Below are 25474 nucleotides of genomic sequence, written 5' to 3' on the forward strand. Positions count from 1 at the left end.
GATACTCCAAGAAACACGCACAACTCCACAAATTGAGCAGGCCAGAGCAGCAAGAATGGGTGGCCATTCCATGGGGATTGACTACCCGTAGTCTTAACCTGTTTCATCGTACGAAGAACCAGACCCTCAGATGATATGAGGTGGTGACTTCAACTCTGTCTTGAACACCGACCTAGATAGATTGAATAGGAAAGGTCCATTCAATAGCAGGGCTGCCAGTACAGAACTCTGCCAGCTCACCTTCTGCCACTGACGAATACAGAAACAGGCAAAACACCAATGGTCAATCGTCCAATGTCAACCTCTCCTCTGGGAAACAACCTACCCATTGAAATGCCTGTATGTTGCAACAGAGTAAACAAGTTGTATCTGGAAAAAACAATGCATTTTAAACCTCGAAGGGGGCAGATCCACTCAAAAGGCAATGATGCAAGATTTTGATTAACCTGAACATTTCCGTCAGATTTATCTACTGAGGAAATCTGGGATTGAAAGTAGTACTGGACACTGATGACGATGTTGAATTGTATTTTCTATCTAGAGATACGGCACACAGCAATATAGATTCAGGAAAGGTTAATGTAAGACTTGAGAAGTTTTTAAACAAAGCTGGACAGCTGAACAATTTTCTCAGTGACTGTAAAATTGCTTATTCAGACTACCTATGGAGTAGGCTTAAATTAATTTTATCAACTAATTAGGCCACTCGTCAACAGACAAAGTAGTAGTCAATGTGTCAGAGGGCCACTAGAAACATTTAGGACTCAGACAGAAAAACGACTTAAGGTCTGTTTGACAATGGTTGAGAGGCTCAGAGGTCGTGGAATAAGAGTAAATGTTTAAGGGCAAGTAGAGGGGTGCAAGAAACTTCTTGATGTTACCCAGTAGAAACTGATACTTTGAAAATCGCTAAAGAATCCCCGGGTGCTGGGGCATGATGTAAGAAAGTTTGCTGTTAATCTATTCCCAAAGGTCTTCCCGGATATGCACAGGTAGAACTGGTACAACATCCAGTGTGCCCAGAGATATGAAATGGCTAATAAGTGAAATGATCACATCATAAAACCAGACACAAATACAAGCAAAAGTGTCCCTGAATTCTATTGGACTTTTTTTTATTTTTATAATGGTTTGGCAGCTACTTAATGGTAAAGCGTGTCTGAACTCAAGATTTTCTATTTAAAAAAAAAAGTATTTTAGTCCAGCTTGATTTTTGCCATGACACATTGTAAAGAAAATGGCACTTGCACAAACTTATCGAACCTATTCAGAAACCTGGTAGTCAAGGTGTTCTTCAGGAATTGGGGAAAAAAAAAATTGGCTGGCTAGGTCGCAGAAACGTCTGCGCACAATTTTAAAGGTGCTGCCTGGGAGGAGGTTGTCCGGTCTCTCAAGTCCTTTTAATGGTGTATCTTCTGGTGATCCTACTGCTTTCTGTTCCCTGCTGTCTTATTCTGTTTGGGGGGGGGGGGGGGGGGGGACCACCTGGTCAGATCCCCTCTTTGGTGATCCAATCCAATGTAACCCTACCGTCTTCCAGTGGCAAACCTAGAACCTCATCATTGTGATTTTGGCCACACAACTAGGTATTTTGATGGACAAAAAGGCCAACTGCTATACAAGCCTAAAGGTGGGGCCCATCAGCAATGTCTTTAAGGATTGTATCATGCAGCTACACAGCATTGTTAAGAAAAGAGCAAAATTGGGGGGGCTTTACCAATCACCGCAGTTGACCCAAGGTCAGCATTGCTGAATCTCTGCAGCTAATCTGATTTTGTAGAATTGCTCAAATCCTCGAATTCAAATTAGTAGGGTTCCACCACAGCTCGTTTGAAATGCAAGTTAGTTGTTCCAGGAAAGGAGATACTTAGGCCCATATTTATACTTTTTAGCGCCGCATTTGTGTCATTTTTTGGTGTCAAAAACTGACGCAAATGCGGCACTAAAAAAGTATAAATATGGGCCTAAGGGGGTATAGTCACATGGGTAAACGTTCCTTTTCACTTTGTAGTAAATTTACTACTTTAAATTATCCATCATTTTCAAGTGTAAACTCAAGACAAAGAATAGGCTTACACGTCTCCCCATCTCCCTTAAATTCATGGGGTGCAGCCTAATTTAAGTGTGTAAAATAACGAATGTAACTTTTCACCTGTATGCGGAGATTTCTGCCCCAGTAGCAGAGAGCTCCCGCTGGTAAAACGTAGGGGAAAGGTTTAAACGTTTATTAAAGTTTTAAAGAAATGAGGTAAATATGTTTACAATAAATCTAAACTAATTTAAAATAAGTTTAACTCTAGAAAATAGAAAATGCTAAAAACTTAATTATCATTAATTTATTACATATTTTTGTTCTAATGAATTAAATTTAAAATAAATTCCACCCAAGTTAACATAGTATGTTATAAAAATGATGTTTAGAATTAGTTATTTTAAGATAAACTAAAGTTATTTTTATATTTTAAAATGTCAACATTTTATAAATGGTTTTATTTATATGTAATCAATTAAAATATTTATATTTTTAAAAGCACGTTTATTTAACTTTCATTACTATGGGATTCCTACCCCCCCCCCCCCCATCCCCACAAGTCCCTGCCTCCAGAATTACGTTGAAAAGGTGGGACAGTACCAGTGGTTGGCCGGGATTGGTGCAGGACTTTCTTCAGTTCAGAGCTGGAGTACATTTACTACTGTTTCCTGTCCTTTTTGGCTGCATTAACTATAGACATACGGTTTTCAAATAGCAAGGGGCTTACTCTTTTTTTTTTTGGGGGGTGATTGCAAGTCTATCTCTAAACCCCTCCCTAATCCTCCCTTAACCCCTCCCCTCTAGTAGTAATTATTTCCCATGTTCAAGCCACTCCCCAATCCCTCCCACATTTACTACTAAAACCTGAGCCAGGGGCCGCAAAGTGATCCAGGCTCTGGCCAAAAAAAGCATTATGCTAAAAATAGGGCTTTGTTTTAAGCTGAAAAAAATAAGCAGCACCAAACAGCTTTGTAACAGACCATCACTAACATGTTTTGGCATTTATTTCCAGGCTGGGGGTGTGTGTCAAAAGGGAAGGGACTGCAAATACTTGTTAGAACGCCCACCCTCACTTCTAATAATCACAATGTGGATACTGTTACAAGTTAGTAAGGCCTGCCAATAGTGTGTTTGGCATCATGTATTTGATTGCATTTTTTAAAACAGAACTTAACTGCAATGTTTAAATATGTGTAGACATATTTAAACATAGGATAATTGTGAAACATGTGGAGATATACCCCCCGCCCCGGCATTATAAAGTTTGAAGACCAGTGACCTAAGCCCGAGTGTGTTGCGATCTCCACACACAAAAGATAGAGGCGTAGATTTCTGCATATAGGTTCACAAATGGCATTTTGTAGTACATTAGCAGTACTACTGTTGCTCTACCATAAAAACTACAAAATGCGGTGTGTGACTATGCCTCTATGAATTGGCAGTCAGAGAGATAAGATGCCTCCTGCAGAATCTCCATGACCCTACATCGATCCCCATTATGTTTTCACACACCAGGGTCACAACAGGCATGTGTGCCTGCTCTGTGCACCCCTGGAGCACTTTGGTATTACAGAAGGGGCCACAGATGCTTGTGCAGTCCCTTCTGTCATACAGATAGCACTGGTGTGCCTGTGCTATCATTAGAGGGCGTGCCCTCATTTGCATGGGGGTGTTGCCCAATGCAAATGAGGGTATAATTTGGCGCCTGTGTCATATTATGGAAGCATGCACTGAGGTAAACCACTGAGGTAAACCATGCCTTTAAGAGGCGCACTGAAAGTGTGCCACAAAAGGGGGTGCACTTTCCGTGCGCCTCCTAAAGCCAGCACTCAGAAATCCCCTTGCAGGCGGGTACCGTCGCTCACTACACCTGCCTGCATGGGGATCTTTCTCCCCTGTTTAAAGTGCAGGCGGTTTGCAGTCTGCACAGTTAAAGATGGAATGGCTTTGAAGCAGCTGCTCTGTATTTCACTTGAATGTGCTGCCTATAGGGCAGCATGCGCATTCCTGGCAATGCAGCGCACTTACCCTTTTGCCGCCCCTATTTAAAGGTGCTCTGTGGCACAAACAGGGAAAGTGTGCTGTGTATGTAATCCGGCCCCAGGATTGTCAACCTGCCACAAAACACACCCAGCTTCAATTCTTCACTAGCTGGAAAAAAGGGTGACCACGGAAGTGTATCACAATAACCATACAATAAAGCCTCTTGTTGTCTTGTGAGCAACGAGCAAGTGAAATTATCAATTCAATGGGGGGGGGCATTCTGGAGACGAAGAAGACCAAAGGGCGCGACTCACCTCCGACATGCAGGGTATTGAAGAAGCAGGGGTACTGCCGGTTTCTGCCTACCAGGCAGGTGATGAAGGGTAAGGCGGACCACAGCAGCTGAAAGAACTCCTTCCGGCATCGAATTAGAACAACCCCAGTGTAGGCATTTAGGTATTTCACTGTGAAATTAAATTTCTATGGTTATGAAGGGATTTGTTTTATTAATTTAGCAGAGATAAAAATTAGTCACATAAAAGCATGCACTAAACAAGGAGGGTTCGCTGGCTCCCTTCTCCGCACATTTCTGCGCACTGTGTTACTTATTAATTTACGTTAGTCAGTTCATTAGGGGGTGCGAGGGGCAGAAATGGAGCAGTGACATCCTTTCATCAATCTCAGCAGTCCCTCCTCTGCAGACACGTTACCAAGTGTGTATCGTCCGCTTCACTCAAGCTCAAAGAAGGTCATCTGTGGGCTGCTTATTCTACTGGAATTTACAGGGCCAACCCTTGCTTTTAAGCACCGCTCTCTCCACGCCAATGGGTTGATCCATTCCCTTGCACCATCTTCCTCAAGTGGGCCACCGAGAGCTCACCCATGCCCTTGCTAGGCCACTAACCCGAGGGAGAAAAGCATCAACTTACTTTTGGGCATGACCGGTACCTTATGTTGAAGCCTTAGAGGCACCGAAACTGCCAGCACTGTCATCAGTGTGTCTGTCCTGCACCCAGAATGTCTGCATAGCAAAGCAGCTCCACAAGGTGGGGGTGAGAGTGCCCGTTTCCCTCCCACATTTCATAAAGAGGTCATTCATTGCCAGCCCCATTTTGTATAACCTGCTGTTAAAATCAAAAGAATGATGGTAAAGGCCCTCTGCCTTATCTAAAAGACACTCCATGGTGGCACCCAATGATCCCATTTGAAAATATTTGAGCATCAGCCATCCATACTCGGGTCGACATCAGAAAGCAAACTTCTATTCAATCATATTTAAAAAGCAATCTGCAGGATTTGCAGTAGGATAAGCCTCAAACTACCATTCTTGGCCACCCCACTGGGGCGCACTAATGCCGGTTCCCAATCTAGGTCTTCAAGTGGCTACATTCCTTTTCTAATTCTCTCTGAGCCCGCCCAGACAGACGTGTGTTGTCTGAGTGTTTTGTAAACAGAGGATACAGCTCCCTTTTTGAGTCACTGTCCTTGGCCCTTCTTTCCATGAGGGTGATTTGATTTTGGGCTGACCTGCCTCAGTCATTACGAGTGGCCTCTTAATTCTGATGAGGTCAGTAACAGCTGATGTCGGCCCCATCGGAATTATGAGATCTGCAGAAACACCATAGATTTCTTAAATTTCACTAGGAGATTTCGACAGCTAAACCAGATGAAAGTCGGGCCTAAAATGAGGAAATGCCTCAAGGCTGCAAAAAAATGTAGGAAAATCAGCCAATGCTGCTGTTTTTTCACATCTATATTACATACTTAAAACTATGAATTCAAAAAGCAATCATTTTGAAAGTGTTCTTGGACTGTTCAAATAATTTCTGGACGATAGCTGAAGTAAACAGAGGCAGAAATTCCATGTTTCAAATGAATACAAAGGATTTTACACAACCTCTAATTTAATTATGTCGTCATCCTTACAGAATCTTCAAACCATAAGAAATAATGGATATTTTCCCGAGAAAGAATGAACCCTAATTTTTAGTGTCATCTAAGCCTCCTGTCATCCTTAAAGCACACTGAAGGTTCTAAAAGCAAAATTTGAGGAAATCCTCGATAAGCAGGAGGCTCACCTCAATGGTCCCTTCATAAACCGCCAGATGCCTGCACTAAGAGCAATGCGGGTGAGCCCTGGAGATTCTAACCCACTGTCCGGCACCCAGGCTCTCCCTGAAGAAACAGGTGTCACAGAACTCGGGCAAGACCACTCAAGCAGTGCAGCGCCACTCTTCTTGCGCCCCACTACTACCACCATATTTCTGACGTTATTGATGTACTGTTCAGGAATAGCACCAAAATGTTGCTGCTAACCCTGAACAGTACATAGGGGCCCATTATAACAAAAGGTGTGCCCCCTTTTGATGCCTGCTCTGACCAGGTGTTAAAAATGCTGGGAAAAAAAAATTACGCAAAGAAATCTTTTAGATTTCTTTGTGCCATTTTTTTTGGCCCCCCCTAACAGGGGAACACCCCCCTTGCATACATGCATAATGCATGCATTGCACCACTTTGTAAATCTGGTGCGGCGCTTTTGTCATAATATCGCCACATTAGCGCTACAATGATGTTAATGTGGTGATATTATGGCACAAGGGGCTCTTAATTCTGCCCCTAAATTTGAAAAGGTGGAGACGAGTCACGTTAAACCTGAGCCCAGACGGGGGACCTTTCTTGCTCATTTGAACCATCTCGAGTTCAAATTGCTGTTGTTGTGATACAACAGGTTTTAGACAGCATGAACCAGAGAGATGTACTTATTTAGTTCTGGCACGACTCCAGGACTTCGAGCACTGAATAACTTCTGCAGACATCCCAACATCATTTCAATCTGCATCACTTAAGTCCTAGTGAGTTTCCAAATGTCTATCAGACTCTCACCCCCGATACAGATGTTTGTAGCTTTTTTTCTCTTACCATGACACTAGCAGCACAGATTTCAGGAACATCCCCAATACACTGGTACCCAGCCTGAATGCAGTGCCGGATTAAACCCTGTGGAGACGCCCAGGCAGTCAAAATTTCAGCCCCCCCCTCGCAAATTATCTCATAATACATTTTTAATTTTACCAATCAACAATTTTTATAAACCAACTTTACTACACAAAATGAAACATTATACAAACGTAGTTTGCACCGATTTTTTTTCTTCTTAAAAAACTGCCAGCAGATAAGCTTTTAAGAGACAAACTTATGTGACTTTGATGTCTACGGTTTATGTACTTTAAGTTGTTAATGGGTACATTACATTAATACAGTATTTTCTCTATAGTCTTTAATGTAAAGTTTTCGTTTCTTTAAGTTGATTCATTTTTTTTCTATCTTTTGGAAACCATTTAAGAAAGCTCGATTGTAATTTTCTTTCAAGATCAAATCCATATTATTTTGATCCGTTGTCACGGGGCCCTGTAAAGGAGTGGGGCCCATAGGACGGTGCCTGCCTTGCCGGTTTGGTAATCCACAACTGCCTAAATGTCGACAAATAATAAATGTACAGATACAGAATCCTACTGGTTAAAAAGTCTATCATGTCTCTGGGCTAAGCACATTTACTGTTCAGGGCTGCATTCGTTCTTTAAGTATGAAATGCGTAAGGAAAATAGTTTAACTTGATTGTTTTCAATGTCCTTGATTTAAAAAAAAGCCTGCAGCTCCTCGATAACACATGTACAGTTCGTGTGGACTAATCTATTTTTCTCCCAGCTCACTCCTGACATGTGAATTGGTGTGGGTGGCAAACAGTGAACTTCCTTCAACCACTCTATCTACGTCTGAGGGCCAAAGAAAAGGTATATTTCTTGATTTCTCTCGAAACAAAATCTTAAAATTAGTTCTATTGCAATTCAATTTATATTTGTTAATTGTAAGCTGTGGTCTCGAAATGTGGGAGATGGTAATGGATGAAGTACTTCCACACTGCAAGACAGACATTTACAACTGAACAGCTGAGAAGTCCACAAGATGCATCTCAAAGCCAAAATTTGGCCTAATTTTCTGGCTCGTTCTATGGTATAAAGCTCCAAAACATAAGACAAACGGCTTCTCGTCCCCGCCAACTACTCAGGTGCAAATAAGCAAAACTGACTTGACTGGGGTGTTGACTTTTCTTTGGGAAAGTCAGAAAAACTTAGCACCCAAACTGGATATAATGTGACTTTCCACCCCAAAAAAAGGTTATAAGAACCCACTGGTGCTCGGTACCTGTGATATATGGTTTTAGTCTGTTTGTTCCAGATGCCCACCTCTTTGCAAAGCCCCAATTACTTTTTAAAAGATGGACAACCCTCTACTATGTGGAGGTAAGAAGGAGTCCTCAATCCATGCACTGAAAATTGGTCAAAAGCTTTTCTTCAGGGTGGACACATTGATAGGAAACTATATTTTAATCCTAGATCTCTTCTGCTTCAACCAGTAGCTTTAATGTAAAAACTACATAATGGCTGCCATTAATAGATCTGCAGAATGTCTATCTTCAAAGCTCCACTTGTCCACAAAAATGCAAAATTCTAGGTGTGGGGCGTCTCTTGGATCCTGTTTAGCAATTCTGGTATTCATTAAGTAAAGGAAGGTAGTGGTGGTGCTATCTTTGTAACTACTGTTGGTTTACAAGACTACCCTGTCCAGAAGTGTCTTATTATGTCGCTGGTCAATATGCTGGGAATTTTATTCCCACTGGCATTCGAGACTGTCGAATACCTTTTCTATATCCACAGCCATTACGGCAGACGCTGACATCAGAGGAGCAATGGTATCCATAATATGCATTACTCTCCAAATATTATGGGCAGTATTCCTGGAGGGAATAAAACCCGCCTGGTCGGGGTGTACCAGTCGAGACATATGCAGGAGTAATCTGGTCGCCAATATTTTGCTTAATATCTTGTAGTCTGAATTTAACATGACGAGGGGTCTATAAGCCCTACTATCACTTGGGGGCTTACTGGGCTTGAGCAGAGGGACAATCAGGGCCTCTCCTGTGGAATGCGGAAGTTGTTTCACCACACGTGCTGCATTGTACAACTGTGCCAGCTTGGGGGCCAATTCCAGCGCATAAGTGGCATAAAACTCGATCGGCAGACCGTCGGTTCCAGGTGTTTTTCCTTGAGCTAGTCCTCTAATGGCATCTCTAAATTCTAGCGTCATTATGTCGTCTCCCAGTGCCTCCCTCTCCGCATCACTAATGTACGGGTATGGGAGTGCGTCTAAAAATGTCCGCAGTTCCTCCCCTTCCCCACGTAAACTACTGGCATACAGAGTGGGGTAGTATTCGAGAAAGTGGTGGTTAATATCGACCTGCTGGTGAAGCCTGGCTCCCGACTAGGTGTTAATTTCCGTAATGGGGGAACCCTGCCGGGCAGGGCTGGCCAACAACGCACCCGCTTTATCCCTTTCCGCATGCCCTGGCCATGTAGTGTTTGTACTCGAAGCAGCGAAGCTTCTCCGTGTTCTCAGCTACCCTCTCCCTAGCCACCCGAAGCTCCCCCCACAAACCAGGGTTCTAAGGTACCCTTCTCTCAAGCAAGCGGAGGTCTGCCTCAGCCCTCTCAACTTCTCGTAGCAATGTTTTCCTGACCCCCCATAGACACAGCAATGCAGCGCCCGTGTATCACCACCTTGAACGCTTCCCACAGCATGTGAGGGGAAGGTGCCATTGGCTCATTGTCCTCAAAGTATTGTGTAATATGGCCCCTTATTTGGTCACGATATGCAGGACTTCGAGGGAATGAGGCTGAAGATGCCAAGTGGGGATGCTGGAATTAACCCTTATCCATGGTATGTGCATTAGTATGGGATTAGGATACCCAAGTATTCTGTGTCACGTATCGGAGTGTGTATTTCTGGTGTGCATAGGAAAGTGTCAAGTCGCACATGCAGGTCATGCACTGCGGAGTAGTATGAATAATCCCTGGCCTGCGGGTGGAGGGTCCTCCAGGAGTCTAAGAGTTGCCAGCCCAATTGCCAGTTGACAATTCTTTTTAGCTAAGGTATTCACTGATGAGTCCCTCAGTGGTGGGTGGGTCCTGTCTAGGCCCGGCGCAGCCACACAATTAATAGCCCCCCAATCAGCACTGAACTAAGCAAATGAGGAGCCAGAGTATTCGATAACTGATCTAAAAATGTGCCTTGTTCGATGTTAGGGGCATATATATTTATCCGTGTGATATCACGTCCTCCTAATCTGCCGGTAACCACCACATATCGCCCATCAGGGTCTATTAGAATATTTGAAATCTGAAATGGTATTCCCGCCCTTATCCAAATGAGGGGAGCGTGGTTCGGATACACGAGGTGTATTGGGCCCGGTCTTGGCTTACCAATGGACTTAGAAATTTTGAAGAGAGGCTCCTGAGAAGGTAAAGTTTAGCAGAGCTAAGCAGCTGGCAGTGTCCAAGGAGTAGGAGTTATCCTTGGGGAGCCGCTGGACAAAGTTGCAGATACCTACCTTCCGACTTTAAAAAAAGTGACAAAGTCAAAAATCTCCAGAGATGAAACTGCAGGTTGTAGAAGACAAGGGCTCCTCGAAGCCGGATACCTTCAGTTAAAGGTCCCACTGAACAAGATTTGCTGCTCCGGAGAAGAACGTAATGGGAGCTACTACAGGAGTCAGGCTGACCAGCAATGAACATTGGGCAGATCGCTGGGCCATCAGATCCTGATCTGATCTCAGTTCTCAGGCCACATTTTGAGGGGAAATTTTATAAGTCCTAAGTTTCAGATTGTAGCTGAAAGGGTAGCTTTAGCACCACTTCCAAGGAACAAGACTGGTTGGGCACCACTCTGCCAGGAGTGAGTCCTGACCCCTCCACCTAAGAGGCCAGGTGCAGGGTTCAAGGTCTCTGAAGCATATGTCCCTGTAGCTCACATAAGAGGGCAGTCAACTTGCACTTGTAGTCACTCTGGTAGTCCTGCGATCAAGCACCAAGACAGTTCACAAGGAGCAGTGCAGTTTAGTTTTCTGAGGGTACAAGGCAAGCTTCAAGCAATAGGGCAGTCCTTTAATGAACAAAGTGGGTGTCAAGCAACAGGGAAGTCCTAGAGTACAAGGCCGTACTGACGAGTGGCTCAGGGGGACCAATATTTATACCCTGTGCCATCCTTTGAAGAGGGGGAAACCATCTGGTTCTGGACATTTCCTTCCTTCCACTGTTCCAAGTGGTCTAGGCTGACAACAGGCTGGTGTCAAGTTCCTTTGCAAGTGTGCTGAAGGCAGCCCCTAGAACTCTAAATGGGGGCTCTGAACAGTTCCACCTCACCCACTGCCAAGCTATTTACAGTCTTGTGACCCAGAAAAGAGGCTGTAGGCAGCTAATGGTTAGGACAAGAAAAGTGCCACTTTTAGAAAGTTAGCATTTTCAGGGCTATGTCTTCAAATCTGACTATCAATAAAGATGCTTTTTAATTACAATTCTTTTGAGACCAAACATGACATTTCTACCTGTTCCCAATCAAAAGTTAGCACTTAATAAGTATAATAAGGATCCTCAATGTTATCCTATAGGAAAGGTATGCCTCACAGTACTGAAAAATGAATTGGGAGTTTTCACTCCCAGGACATGTAAAACGTAAACATGCATGCCCTACCTTTTAAATATCAATACACTCTACCCTATGGATGGGTAAGGGTTTACCTTACGGGTGTTATATGCATTAAAAAGGGAGGTTTAGATCCGAAAAAGGTTTATTTTGCCAGGTCGAAATGGCAGTTTAAAACTGCACACAGGCTGCTATGGCAGACCTGAGACTTATTTTAAAGGCTAAGTGAGCAGCCGCTGAAGTGCTCCAGTCCCGCCAGTAGCATTTAATTTATAGGCTCCGGGAACACGTAGTACCACTTTACTAGAGTCTAAGTAAAATAAATGAGCCAATTGGGTATTAGACAATTTTACCATGTTAAAGGAGTGACCACAAGCACTTTAGCACTGCTTAGCAGTTGTAAAATAAATAGCCTCCTAAAGCCAACAAAAACAAATTTCAACCAACAGTAGGGGAGAATGCAAAATGTTTGAGGGAAAATCACACGAAAGACTGTCTGGTCTAAGACACCATCCACTCTTGGTATATGGTCTGGTGTATGGTTAATGAAACTGGAGGTATTAGTAAGTAAGGTACATGGACAGCAAAAGATCTTACTTATGTAGTACCAGCCCTGCACCTACTTTTCTTTTTCTTTAACAGCATAATGAAGCTGACACCACTGACAGGAGCAGGTATTGCAAGCTCCTTATAAAAGTGATGGCAGAGAATCTAACTACACACTGGTCAACAAAAATATGTTTTTATATTATCACCAATCTTTGTTAATAAACTAAAATAGGTATTGCTTGATAAAAAATAATCAGCACATCAATTAGACATATCCTACACTTGAGGACGTGGCTATGCCAGCAACCGACATGGCCGCTTAGCGTTAGAGCTCCCACTGGATCGGAGCCCTTTTACGGTGGAGCCCTGCAACTCTGCGAGGCTATCTCCCTCCCCCCGGGACTCAGCTTGCCATTTGGATGCTGGGCGGGGTTGGAGGAACTGGCAATGTGCCTTTGGGCACCCAGGCGCGCCGCAGTGACAGAGGCTGCTGCCGGGCTTGAGGCACAGGCCGGGTGAGCGATCAAGAACGAGGACCTCGAATTGCACAGTTAGCGCAACAATATCCGTATCCTTGGGGTTCCAGAATTGACTAACTTGGGGCGTGTGGATGTTTTTGTTGAGCATTTGCTTACAGACCTGTTTGACCAATCCAACTTTACATCTGCATTTGTGGTTGAACGCGCCCACAGATCGCTCATGGTGCGTCCAGTTCCTAGAGGCTCCCAACACCCAATCATTGCCCGCCTTCTTAATTTCAAAGACCACGACATTTACTATTTTACATTGTGAGAAATGCTGGCAATAGGACGGTTCCCAAAAAGATGTGGTGTTCAGGTTTGCTTGGTACCTTTGGACAGTTCTTATTTAGGTTGATCATAGAGATCAGGGAATTCATCCCTCCCTGCAGGGATCTCGTCCTCTCCTGGTCTCTCAATTTCCAACCTAAGCTTTGCTCACTGATAGACTGAGTGGGCTTCGATCTCCCAGCCTTATTGTGGTCTTTCTTCAGTCCAACATCTTAACTTCTGGTCCAGATGTGGACCAGTTCAGCATGGTTGTGCCCATTTTCCTAGGTTTGCAGAGAGTGCTACCGAGATGACTCGCCTAAACTATCCTTCTCCCTACCATATAGCAATTTTGGACCAGGGGCCAGCATACAGGGCCTTCTTCATGTGAAAGTTCCCTAATCTTCACTGCCCCCAATAATGCTCATGTACAGTTCATCACAGCCACTTGTTACATCCCCTTACTACCACAGACAGCTTATCCTGGCTAAATGACTCAGTACCTGAGAGAGAGATGGTACAAGCTGCCCAACCAAAGTCTCCGTGCAGCCGAATGACAGCATCTTTCAAGTTGTACAGGACCAGCTCCTGGGTGATGTTCTTCCGCTCTAAGGGATCTGCCAGCACAACTTCACAAAGAAGATACCTGTAATGAAGGAATGAGAATGATGAAAGGGACACTAACACCTTACCAAGCCCACCTTGTTCTCATTAACTAAAAACTAATCAGATCAACTACATATTAACTAGCACAAGGAACACCTTCAGACAGTCCTGCTTTTTTTTTTTTTTTAAAAACGCAACATTTGCCGGGGTGTGTAGGTCCACTTCCTCCTATTTGTATCAAGTTAGGTGTAATTGGCAGGACAACCCACGGCTTGCTTAAAATCACACTCATTACACAAAGCCATAGAGAACACACTTTCCCCTTTCTTCCAAGTAAGGGTGTCTAGATTTCACAGGGAGTTAAAGGTGAAGGAAAGAGAGAGTCAGAGCCCCCTGACCTGTTAAGTCCATTGATATCCTTTATCAGAGGAACTGTCATAAATCCTCCAATACATGCTGCTACATTTTACAGCTGGATCCAAACTGCACGGAAACTTTTGAAGGCACGATACAGTATCAAGTCATCTGAAAATTCAAATTATTTTCCAAACTAAAGTTGACAAAATGTGTGTAGAGCAGTAAGAGACAGCCAACAATTTTCAATGTTGACAAACTCAGTAACGTCTATCGAGTGCACAAAATACATACACATGTACAGCAGGTTTTAGCCAATGTTTCTAATCATTACTATGTAAATAAATAACTATTTCTTGATTATTAATAACAGATGTTAATTCCTGCCGATCGTGTCTTGATATAGTGCTTAATACTGCACTTCAGCAGCTTCTGAGCACTGTAAGTACCAGGGGTTGCTATTATCCAAGTTAATGATGTTCTATTTCCCAACCTCAGAGCGATGGAAGACTGATGGCTGCGTGCTGGGGTTTGAACTAGTCAACTAAGCCCACTGCCTGTGTCAGAGGCAGCATTCAGCCCACTGTGCTATCCTGCCAGCTACATTGAAATGTATGTCCCAGCCATTATATCCAGCCCTTGGCAGCAGGATCGCAGCCCAAACCCCAGTGAGTTGGATAGTCAAGCGTGGCCTATAGGTTACAACTACACGTGCACAATAAAGGCTAGAGATGTATGTGACCTACAGATTGCACATACTGTTGTCTGCAGGCATATTACCCACTGGAGGTATTTCATTCAGTGTTGGAAGAAATGACCTGCTCAGTACATATACAATTCTGCAGAGGTCGCTTTAACACACGGATATTGCTGATCAGCTAATACATTTGGCCAGCTGCTCTAAGCATTAAGGAAAGTCAGAGGGTTAATGTCCCTGGATAGCTATGTGGGAAACAAAGTTCACATGTTAAAATTTCGGCTTTTCATCCCCCCTCAGTATCATGAAAAAAGTACCACTGAGGTGGGGTTATATCATCACAATCCTGCCCAAATGCAAGACCATTTTTACAGCTGCAGAGTAAAATCAGATACAAACATGTGGATGCACCCCTCTGTACATGTGGTCGTGTCACTATTTCACGATGTAAATAATGGAGGTGGCCCTGTGTCAAGCTCTGCTCCGCCATTACCTGAGCTTAGCGTTAGCCACTGGGAAATTTAAGGGGTGGGAAGCGACAACACCTTGGGCAGGGGAGTCACTTGTTTGCCCTACTTCCAGCTAACCTCTTATTCATTCAACACTAGTGCAGGAGGGAAAGACGGTGGTTGTTTCAGTCTAGAGGCACCGGGTGCATCCTGTTTAAAGAACAATCGATCAATCAGTCATTTGTAGAGCGCACTACTCACCCGTTAGGGTCTCAAGGCACTGAGGGGAGCGGAGGGGAGGGGCCACTGCTCAAACAGCCAGGTTTTGAGGCGTTTCCTGAAAGTCAGCAGGTCCTGGGTCTGTCGAAGGTGGACGGGGAGAGAGTTCCAGGTTTTGGCGGCGAGGTGGGAGAACGATCTGCTGCCGGCTGTGGTTCGGTGGATGCGAGGAACTGTGGCGAGGGCGAGGTTGGCGGAGCGGAGTAGACGGTTGGGAGTGTAGAAGGTGAGTCGCTCGTTGAGGTAAGCAGGGCCGGCGTTGTGGAGTGCTTTGTGCGTGTGGGTGAGGAGCTTGAAGGTGAGCAAAGCGCTGGCAAAATCAAAAGGTCTGACCTTGGCAAACATGCAATGTTGTTTTAATTTACTTTGTTGTAAACACATGTGAAATAAAAATAAAAGGATTAGCCCAGCAGCCAGTGCACATTCGCTCTGGCAGTGCAGCGAGCTCCTTTCAGGAGGATGTGCACATGCGTTAGACCAAATGCTGCCATTCAAAGTGCAAGACAGACAAAGGATATACCATGCTGGCCCACTGCCGCGTGCTGTGGAGGGCGGAACAAAAGACCAATGCCCGAATGAAAGGCAATCTGTGTGTATATGTATTTTTTTATGATTGTTTTCATAAAACATGAGACAGAAACTAATAGGAGACTCTCTTACGCCAGATCTAAAACAATGTACAATGTGGTCAGAACACATCTGAAGGTTCCAATTTACGATGATGAAATTTGTTAAATGACTAATTGCTTTGCTGTTTTTTGCTATATTATATGCATAGGGTTACATTTAATTAGAAACTGTTCCAACAGGCAACGCTCAACCAAGTGAGGTTCTGAAAAACTTAAACTCAGCCCTAGTAGCTAATGTTAGAGGCTGAGAAAAAGCACACACCCTCACAGCTGGGCGGAACTGCACATTAGCATAAACATTTGTCGTTTCTGTTGAGTGTAGGTGCAGTGTGAGAGCAGCCTGCCTGCAGCGTGCTACTGCATGGATTCGCTATTAGTAACTGCCAGTGGTCGGCTGCTTGGGTCCCTTCCAATATCAGGTTCATAGACTGGAAGTCCTAGGAGGCAATCTGGGGTCTCCCTTCAGCTCGCGGCTCCCACAATGCCTGGTGTGGCTAGAAAGGCAGAATGGCTACATTGAAGGCAATGAGTAAGTACGATTCTGTGGTGAAGCAATCATTACTTTTACATTACAATGAGAGGAGATTTTAAAACCTTTTGACGCCACCTGACAGGGGAGACAAAGAGTACATACAAGCAACGGCAAAGTCAATAGGTCACGACTTCAAGACTTCCAGGTTTGCCAGTCATAATAAGGTTATGCTTCAGGGGACAGACAAGCAAGAAGAGAAAGGCAAACTATCAACCAGAAGCAATCAAACATAAGTAACAATGAAGCCAAACAAGCACGTGCAATGCAATAGATTTGAGTTAGAGCTATTGGCATCGTAAATTCATAACTGGACTTTTCTTGCCACATAAATTGGTCAACCCGGTCTCATAATTTCATCTTTTCCTGCCATATAATTCCAGTGGCCCTGCATATAACTAAAGCACTTATATTTACCTTCTCCCTCTATCTGCAGCAAAAAATGAAAATGTCACCATTTAGCATCTTAATTTAAATCTGTCATGCTAATTCCAACAGAATACCACTTTCACCACCCCATCATCAGAGTTGCTAGCTGGCTAACAATTTCCCAAAAAAGAAACAAGACGGGCACAGAGGAGAAATAAACTATAAGGGTCACCCAAATATATCAAGAGTGTTCAAACAGTCATAGTGTAATAAGGATGGTATATTGGCCTGAATCATGGTCATAATTATAATAAGGAGAGATTATTAAAACTTATACAATTATCATATAAACCTTTAATGTAGAAATAAACTTTTGGCATTAGACTGCAATGCTCAAAACAGCCCGAGAGGGCACCATAACAAAAATATTATTTGTAAGAAACATGGTTGTGGAACCATATTGATAGCCCCTATAGGGCATAACCCCATAAAAAAAACCAGAAGAAAGTAATGGAGTGTAACCATATGCTTAGTCCCTAGAGGGCATTTTAGGGCTAGCAGGCCTACTGCAATGATATGACAAACAAAGGTTTTTAAAACAAAACTTCTTGCAGCTGTGAAACAAAGGTTCTAGCCATGAAAAAGCTTAAAAGACACTGAATGGTGGAAGGAGTTGCTATTTTGGGGTCCCCACTAACCTAGTGTGGGGACCCAGAGGTTGATGTATACAGGTGGTTCCATTGTCCTAGGACCACCACACGCTGAGTTATAAGCAAAAATCTTCTGTAAAAGTAATGCCTTGCAAAGCATTATGTGGAAGGTTTTTGCGCCACGAATATTATAGTACGTTGACTGCAATGCTCAAAACAGCCCCAAGAGGACACCAAAATAAAAATAGCATTTGGAAGAAACATGGTCATGTAACCATATAGTAAGCCCTTACTGAGCATAGCCATGTAAAAAATGGGAGAAAGTAATACAGTGTATCCATATATTTAGCCCCAAGAGAACTGGTTTTCATGGCATATTACGAACAAGGGCCATAAAACATAACTTCTCCCAGCTCTAAATCAAAAGCTCCAGCCACAAGAGCTTAAAAAGAGAATGACTAGTGCTAGGTGTTATTTTGGAGTCCCCACCAACATAGTGTAGAGAACCAGAGATGAAGAAAATAGAAAGAGCACATTATGGTCAATGTTTTGAAGGTGGTCCCATTGTCCTAGGGCCTCCAAAGGCTGAGTAATAAGCAAACATGTTTTGTAAAAGTAATGCCCTGCAAAGCATTATGGGGCAAGTTTCCAGAGTGCAGTGAATATAGTTTATTGGCTCTCCCGCTGTGCTGGGAGAGCCACTTTTGCTTTGAGGATTTCTGTTTTATGTAACGCATTTACCAATTTGAAGTGTTTTAAGGGGAGAGCCACAAGAAATGATGCTGATTAGGTAACTGAACAATGCGGCCATCGCTCCAATACTGCCGACTGAGTTCAGACTGTTGTGCCTGTTCGTGCTGTGAGCACCATGGCTGCCATGCAGCACGAAGAGGAGGGACAAAAGATTAAACAAAACAGTCCGCCTATGCTGAATTATATCGGCAATCACACAATAATTCATGAACCAGGGGCAGTCTAGAAGGCGTAACAAAAACAGCCTCAAGGCAGGACAAAGCATCTACCACTGACATCAAGTGATTTTTGGAAAGCAAGCCCAGGAACGAATAAAAGTGATGGGCGTGGTTAAAAGCCCACAATACTTACAACAGGTCAAAGCACTTGCGTGCTCGACCTAAAAACGATGGTAACCAAAGTGCGGCTGTAAACCCACTGTACAATAGGTCTTTTGCAACCAGAAAGTTTGTGCTGTCCCGTAGAGGAGACTTAAAAACCTGGATTGGTGCATCTAGTCATGCATGGATCTTGGAAACCTTGCATTTATGCCAGGTTTCTATTTGGAGAGCAAAGTTTTGTCTTATTTAGACCTAGGGGTGTAAATCGGATACTGGAACATGCTCAAATGGTGAGAAAGATACACACATGAGCAACAGAATAAAAGGTGTGCTAGAGCTTTGGAGCAGAGCATGAAAATCTGGTGTGCATTTTAAATCATTCGACAATCTTGACGATCCCTGGCACAGAACGATACCCATATTTTCACTCCATCCCCTCACTCCTACGCAGCATGCTATCAGCCAGGTTCTGAACACCCTCAGTAGTGAGGCAGTGCTTTTTTTGTCTGCAATATAATATAGCAGAAATTCGACCAGAAGGTATTGGAGCAATTTAAGGAGCAGCAGTTAAATTACACAAGGACACATTCATTTTTTTTAAAGGGGGGGGCATGGGGAGATTAAGTGATTTGCCCAGAATCATAGGATGTTAAGCCGACGCCAAGACTCAGACCTGGTTACTCAGTTCCAAAGTCAGCAACTCTCTCCAAAATAATAATATATGACAACCACAGAGATGAAGTGGGTGGGATCTGAGGGGCAAAACATGCCTTTATTTTTTTTAACATTTTTTTTTTTACAAAAACAGTTTCCCTACTTCATGTTAAAAAGCAGTCATCCAAGGATGGCTAATTCTGACATTTGCAATGTTTCAGTTGAAGTGGAAGGCCAGAGAGTGTATCCTGTGCTGTGAAACTGAGGGAAGGACAGACAGCTAAACAAACAAACCTTCTTGCCAGGATGTCTACTGCCTAAATTTTTTTTTAATGTGGGCACTTGGTTAATCTGCAAGTTTAAAGGCTGTGTGGGATTGGCATTAGCTTTAACTGATGAGCTCACCTGAAGAGCATTTTTTTTTTTTAAAGGTATTGCTAGATTTATATTTTAGAAGCACTTTTTCTTCTATCCACGGCTCAAATTAACTCATAACAATACTAAACCGGACTCATATTTCCCTATACTAATCCACCACTAATTTTTGTTGGGTCTCGGATTAGCTTGCTACTTGCCGAAAAGAGCTTTGACACCTCATCAGGGATGGTAAGCGCTATATAAATACTATTACAATACAATATTTATGAAGCACTTTTTCTATCTTAAACATAAATCTTTTTGAGCACTTTGTGGTAGCATATCTTGTACTGCGTGTAATTGATATTAGAAAAATAATTGCATACGTGTTCACAGTGCTGCCATTGGCTGCGACCCTGTAACACTGAGCAGACAAGTAACTATTCTCCACTACATCACCTAGAATTCATTTCGGTGGCTCTCTGGTTACTCACACAGCTAGATACCTGCAGGGAATGCATTAACCAAATGAGGTTTCACAAGTTAACACCGATTAGTTTAACTTGCATTAATTTTGCGTTTAAGTTGTCTTATTTTATATGCAGTTAAATGAAGGTTAAAAAAAAAAAGTCACATATATTTTGTTATTTTATCCACACCTTTTAATCCACCTCTGCTTTAGACAAGCAGCCTTGTGGCCCTTCTACCCACCTACCGTAACCCCACATAATACGCAGACACATTTCTTCATAACGTTTGCAGTCTTTGAGGTCAGACGCTTTGCTACAGCACTACTCCATGAAATAATTAGACGGCGAATAAAAACACTCAATACTTGTTCGAGTTTACTTCCAGCTACCTGGCTGCATTAGGAATTGGCAGACATGTTACACTTAAAGAAAAAGGTTCAACACAGAGTAATCCTAGCTGAGTGTCGTTTTTTCTGGCATAGATTTTAAATTACGAGGCTCTCCAAGCTCTGCTTCCCCGGCTTTTTCCTAGGAGATTCCGCTACATTACTTGACTTCTCATTATACTTCGCCAGATTGTTACCAATCCAACATGGCGGACGAAATGGGCACACGAAGCCTACGTTAATACTTCTTCTATGTTCATGCGACACGAGTATATCCACTGCGACCGTTTGCCTTAATTCTCCTCGGGCCCGGTTCGGTCTTGTATCCCCAACAGCACCATAGTCTTGCCTCCCGAAATTAAGCGGAAAAAAATTTACCTGGATTTAAACTTCACCATATTGAAACCGCCTGTGTAAGAACCGGAAGTCAGAAACTGTATAACATAAAACGGAAGAACTATATACGTAACTTCCGTTAACTTTATTCTAACAACTAGCTGAATGTAATAGGTTACACCGGTAAGACCACTTCAAGCTGGAACCTCGGTGCTTGCTTTGTTAGAAGCCTTCCGTAATAAATACAAATAAAAAAAAAACGCGAGCTCATTAGTGCTGGTACCAAACAGAACTGTAGGGAGTGACATCGACTTGAGCTTTGTTTATATATCTACAAAACCTCGAAAGAATCCAATACTCAGTACCCTTTCTTAAATATAAATATGTTGATTAGATGACGTTTCACTCACATTGTGACAACTGAAGTGCATACATTATTTATCAGTGTTACTTTAAAGTGGTCAAGTCGGATAGGAACCTCAAACCTTATTCAAGGGTAGTAATAAAACCAACTGCCACAGTTCACTCAGCTTTCAATTTGACAGCTCTCAAGCTTCCTCGCACGCGTGAGAACATCCAGTCCAGATTTTTCTTTCCATTATGGGGCAGAGCTGTACTGTCCGTTATAAAGTCAGGACTGCAAGTCCCAGAATGCAAAGAGAAAAAAAAAAAAAAAATCTGTACTGGATGCTAATCACGCATTGAACAGAGAAACTTGGCAAACTGTAACGAGCTAATGTATTCCGCACCTTGTTGTCTTGGTTTGATTCAGTGGAACTAGTTAGACTAACACGCTTAATAGGAATGCATTGGAGGGTAAACGTTTAAGACTGAAACGGTGTCTTTACACGGGGCAGTAGAGCTTTCAGTTTTCTTAGGTCCATGCTTGTTTTTTTATTTACATCCAGGGACTGGTGGTCCTGGTTATCCAGCTGTAAAAACGTCAAGTCCTGAAATGCAAAACATAAAATCATGGAGTGCCTTCGCTGGGGAAACTTGAGAGCCTGAAGTAGGGTGATCAGATTTTGAGAAGCAAAACCGGGGCAGGCCAGGCATAAAAATAGGGCTAAAGCCTTTAGCTTTCCTCGAGGTCTGACCTGTCTCTCGCTCTCTCTCTTTATATATATATATATATATATATATATATATATATATATTCCAACAAACTTCTCCACTTAAAGAGATGCGCCGTACGCCAAAGTTAGCAGCAAAGTGAGGCATTTTATTTTTAAAAAACAAATGTTGTTTCCTGACGCGTTTCGGCTGTCGCTATTATCCTTAATCATAGGTACCTGGTTCTCCTGTTTGAAAATTACCACGTGATGAAAACGGCCATCCTTTTATCCTGTGGCCTTAAGGTCATAGAATCACATTGCTCTCCATGACATCGCATTTCCCTTGAGTGCTTTAGTTAACAGTGTTACCGCAGTGTGATTATCTTCCTTATATAAATCAAAGTACACTTTAAATTGAGATTTTCCTAGCCTTGGTGTCAGAAAGGCTAGATTTTATTAAAGACAAGGAGGCGAGTATTATGCTTTTCTTTTCATGCTTTATTTTAACAGCAGCCAAGAACTACAAATCCCAGAGTCCCTGGGAAAAACAAACTACTAAACTGCATCACAATGGGGTCCTCCAATAACACGAGGAGCCCTATAATAACTATCTTGACTGAGAGCAACAAGCCCTCTTTTCTTGCGAAAGTCAGTCAATATAACGATGCGAAAATAAGAACAGTAGACCATAAAGAGTAAAAAATGCGGAAAGTATGTCCCAAACGAAAATCTTGAGGGAAGGATGATCTTGTGTAGATCCTGTTGGTTGAAGAGGAGATCCAGAAGGGTCAGCTGGAGAAAGCTGGTCAGACAGTAGCGTTGTTGCTGGTTGCGGTTGAGGCAACTAGAATAAAAGAACAGGGAGGGTTAGAAGAGGCGGGATAATACTCGCCTCCTTGTCTTTAATAAAATCTAGCCTTTCTGACACCAAGGCTAGGAAAATCTCAATTTTATTTCAAGACAGGAGGCTCATATTATGCTTGTTCAAAGCAATGAAACAACGTTTTGTATAGGATGATCGACTGGTTTGCAATAGAATGTTCTAAATGTATTGACGTTAGACCAGTCTGCAGATCTAAGGATATCCTGTAAACTGGCCCCGGCAAAAAAGGCCTTAGAAGCCGTAGCTCCTCTAACAGAATGGGCACCATAAATATCAATAGGGACGCCAGCCAAATTCATCAGCCACTTGAGCCAGCGGGCTAAAGTGGGAGAAGAGACAGGTTTATGGGGTTTTTGATACGAAATCAGCAGTTGAGAAGAAGAGGATGTCCTGAGATCTGCAGTTCGTGAAACGTACGTTTTTAAGCAATTAGCCACGCACAACTTAGGTTGGGAGGGAAAAAAAAAGGGATAAAGCACAGAAGACAAATTAGTCTTAGTACGTCTAGCCACATTGAAACACACACCGAAGGCAGAAAAATGAAAGGAGGAAACATCCAAAGCTTTAACATCCGAAACTCGTTTGATAGAGACCAAACAGAGGAGCATAGTAATTTTTGCAGATAAATATTTTAACGAAAGTTCTGAATTATCAGGCCAAGAAAGAAGAAGATGAAGGACGGAATTTACATCCCACATAGACTTATATTTGGGGTTTGGAGGTTTGGAAAAACGTATTCCTTTTAATAGGCGGCAAACTAAGGGATGCTCTCCCACCGGTCTACCGTCCACCCTGACGTGTTCTGAAGAAATTGCTGACCTATATGTATTGACGGTACGATATGCCTTGCCCTGAGAGGCTAAGGAAGCTAGGAAATTTACGATTAAGGTAACGTCAGCTGAAACGGGATTGGAATCCCTGTCCACACACCAGCTGCACCATACTGCCCAGGCTGCTCGATAAACCTTCGAGGTGCCCGGAGCCCAAGATTGCTGGATGAATTGGACAGCCTGTTGCGAAATTCCTGGGGTTCTCCAGGAAGCCCCGAAACTCTCCAAGCTATGAGGGATAGGGAACCCTGTATTATGAGGTTGTGAGGATGTCCCTGGGGATCCAGGAGAAGGTCTGGGAAAGGGAGGATGAGAACTGGAAGATCCGACAAGAGTTCCAAAAGGGTCGGAAACCAAGGTTGGGCCTGCCAAAATGGGGTAATTAATACTAGGGAGGAGCCCTGACGTCGGACATGTGCTAGTACCCGAGCAATAAAAAGGAAGGGTGGAAAGGCGTACAGGAGGGAAGGAGGCCACGGTTGGAGAAAAGCGTCGGTAGCCAATGCTAAGGGATCTGGTCTCCAACTGAAGAATTTGGGAAGCTGGGAGTTGAGTCTTGAGGCAAAGAGGTCTATGAACATGGTGCCGAATATAGAAGAAAGACGCTTGAATATAGAAGGGTGAAGACGCCAATCGCTTGAATCGTGGGAGTGCCTTGAGAACCAATCGGCCACCACATTGAGATTGCCTGGGAGATATTCTGCCCTTACTGAAATATTTTTGTGTAGACAAAACTCCCACAGACTCTTGGCCAAGAGGGCTAACGGTTTGGAGCGAGTTCCGCCCAGACGGTTTATGTAAGTTACTGCCGATAAATTGTCCATTCTGAGAAGAATGGAACATTTTACTTTGTCTTTGGTAAAGGATTGGATGGCAAAGGAACCTGCAAGCATCTCTAAACAGTTTATGTGCATTGACGACTCCTGAACGGACCATGGTCCGCCAGTCGAGTGTGGACCACATCTTGCGCCCCATCCTGTCAGACTTGCATCTGACTCTAAGACAAGATCTGGGGCGGCAGAGAAAATCGTTCTCCCGTTCCAGGCGTCTAAATGACTCATCCACCATGTGAGTTCTTCCCTGGAGTCCGCATCGAGAACCACCTGATCTGAATATGACAGACCCTGTTGAAGGTGTCGGATTTTGAGCCTTTGAAGAGCTCTGTAATGAAGAGGGCCTGGAAATATGGCCTGGATGGAAGAGGAAAGAAGACCTACAAGACGAGCCAGAGCCCTGAGGGAAGTACAAGGAAGCGACAGAGCATGACGAATTTCTTTCTTTATCAAAGAAACTTTGTCCTGGGGAAGTTGGAGAATTGACTTGGCGGTGTTGACGAGGAATCCCAAGAATTCGAGAGTTTGAGAAGGAACAAGGGATGACTTTTGGAAGTTTATAAGGAATCCCAACTGCGAGAGGAGATCCAGACAAATTTTTTGATGGGTTATTAGGGAAGACTGGTCTTGGGCCATCAATAGGAAATCGTCGAGGTAGACAATAAGGCGTATCCCTTGAGCCCTGAGAGAGGCTACCACTGGTTTGAGTATCTTGGTGAAGCACCAAGGGGCAGAAGACAGACCGAAGGGAAGAGTTTTGAAACGGAAGAAAGAATGCTCCCACCGGAATTGAAGACATTTTCTGAATGAAGGATGCACCGGTACCGAAAGGTAGGCATCCTGTAGATCTATGCGAACCAACCAGTCGTTCTGAAGAAGAATATCCCTTAGATGGAGAATAGTTTCCATCTTGAAGTGATGATACACCACAAAGTTGTTGAATTCTTTCAAATTTATGACCGGGCGGTGTTTTTTGTTTTTCTTTTGAACCAAAAAGATATTGCTGAGAAACCCCGAAGCATCGAATGGCACTTCTTCGATCGCTTGCTTTGATAGTAAATCTTGTATCTCGACTTGAATGAGACGGGATTGGTCTTGAGAAAAACGAAGAGGATGAGGAAGGAAGGGTTGAAAGGGAGTCTGGTAA

At 43.3% G+C, this 25474-nt stretch overlaps 1 protein-coding gene across 4 annotated transcripts in view; it reads right to left on the bottom strand.

Annotated features, from left to right (window-relative positions):
* Positions 1–20859, bottom strand: part of POP5 (POP5 homolog, ribonuclease P/MRP subunit) — a 42395-nt gene extending 21536 nt beyond the window's left edge. Inside the window, exons 1-3 of one of the 4 annotated variants that reach the window (XM_069215044.1) lie at positions 20769–20859; positions 13392–13534; positions 4330–4479 (exon numbers count right to left, since the gene is read on the bottom strand). In XM_069215044.1, the coding sequence (XP_069071145.1) occupies positions 4330–4479; positions 13392–13534; positions 20769–20788 (313 nt within the window). In that variant the 5' untranslated portion in view covers positions 20789–20859. Of the gene's footprint in view, positions 1–4329; positions 4480–13391; positions 13535–13892; positions 13996–20768 lie in introns of those variants that run through there. The other 3 variants (XM_069215047.1, XM_069215046.1, XM_069215048.1) reach the window with 3 other exon arrangements.
* Between the last annotated feature and the right edge of the window lie 4615 nt (positions 20860–25474).

This window comes from Pleurodeles waltl, chromosome 11, assembly GCF_031143425.1.
Source record: "Pleurodeles waltl isolate 20211129_DDA chromosome 11, aPleWal1.hap1.20221129, whole genome shotgun sequence".
NCBI classification, from domain to species: domain Eukaryota; kingdom Metazoa; phylum Chordata; class Amphibia; order Caudata; family Salamandridae; genus Pleurodeles; species Pleurodeles waltl.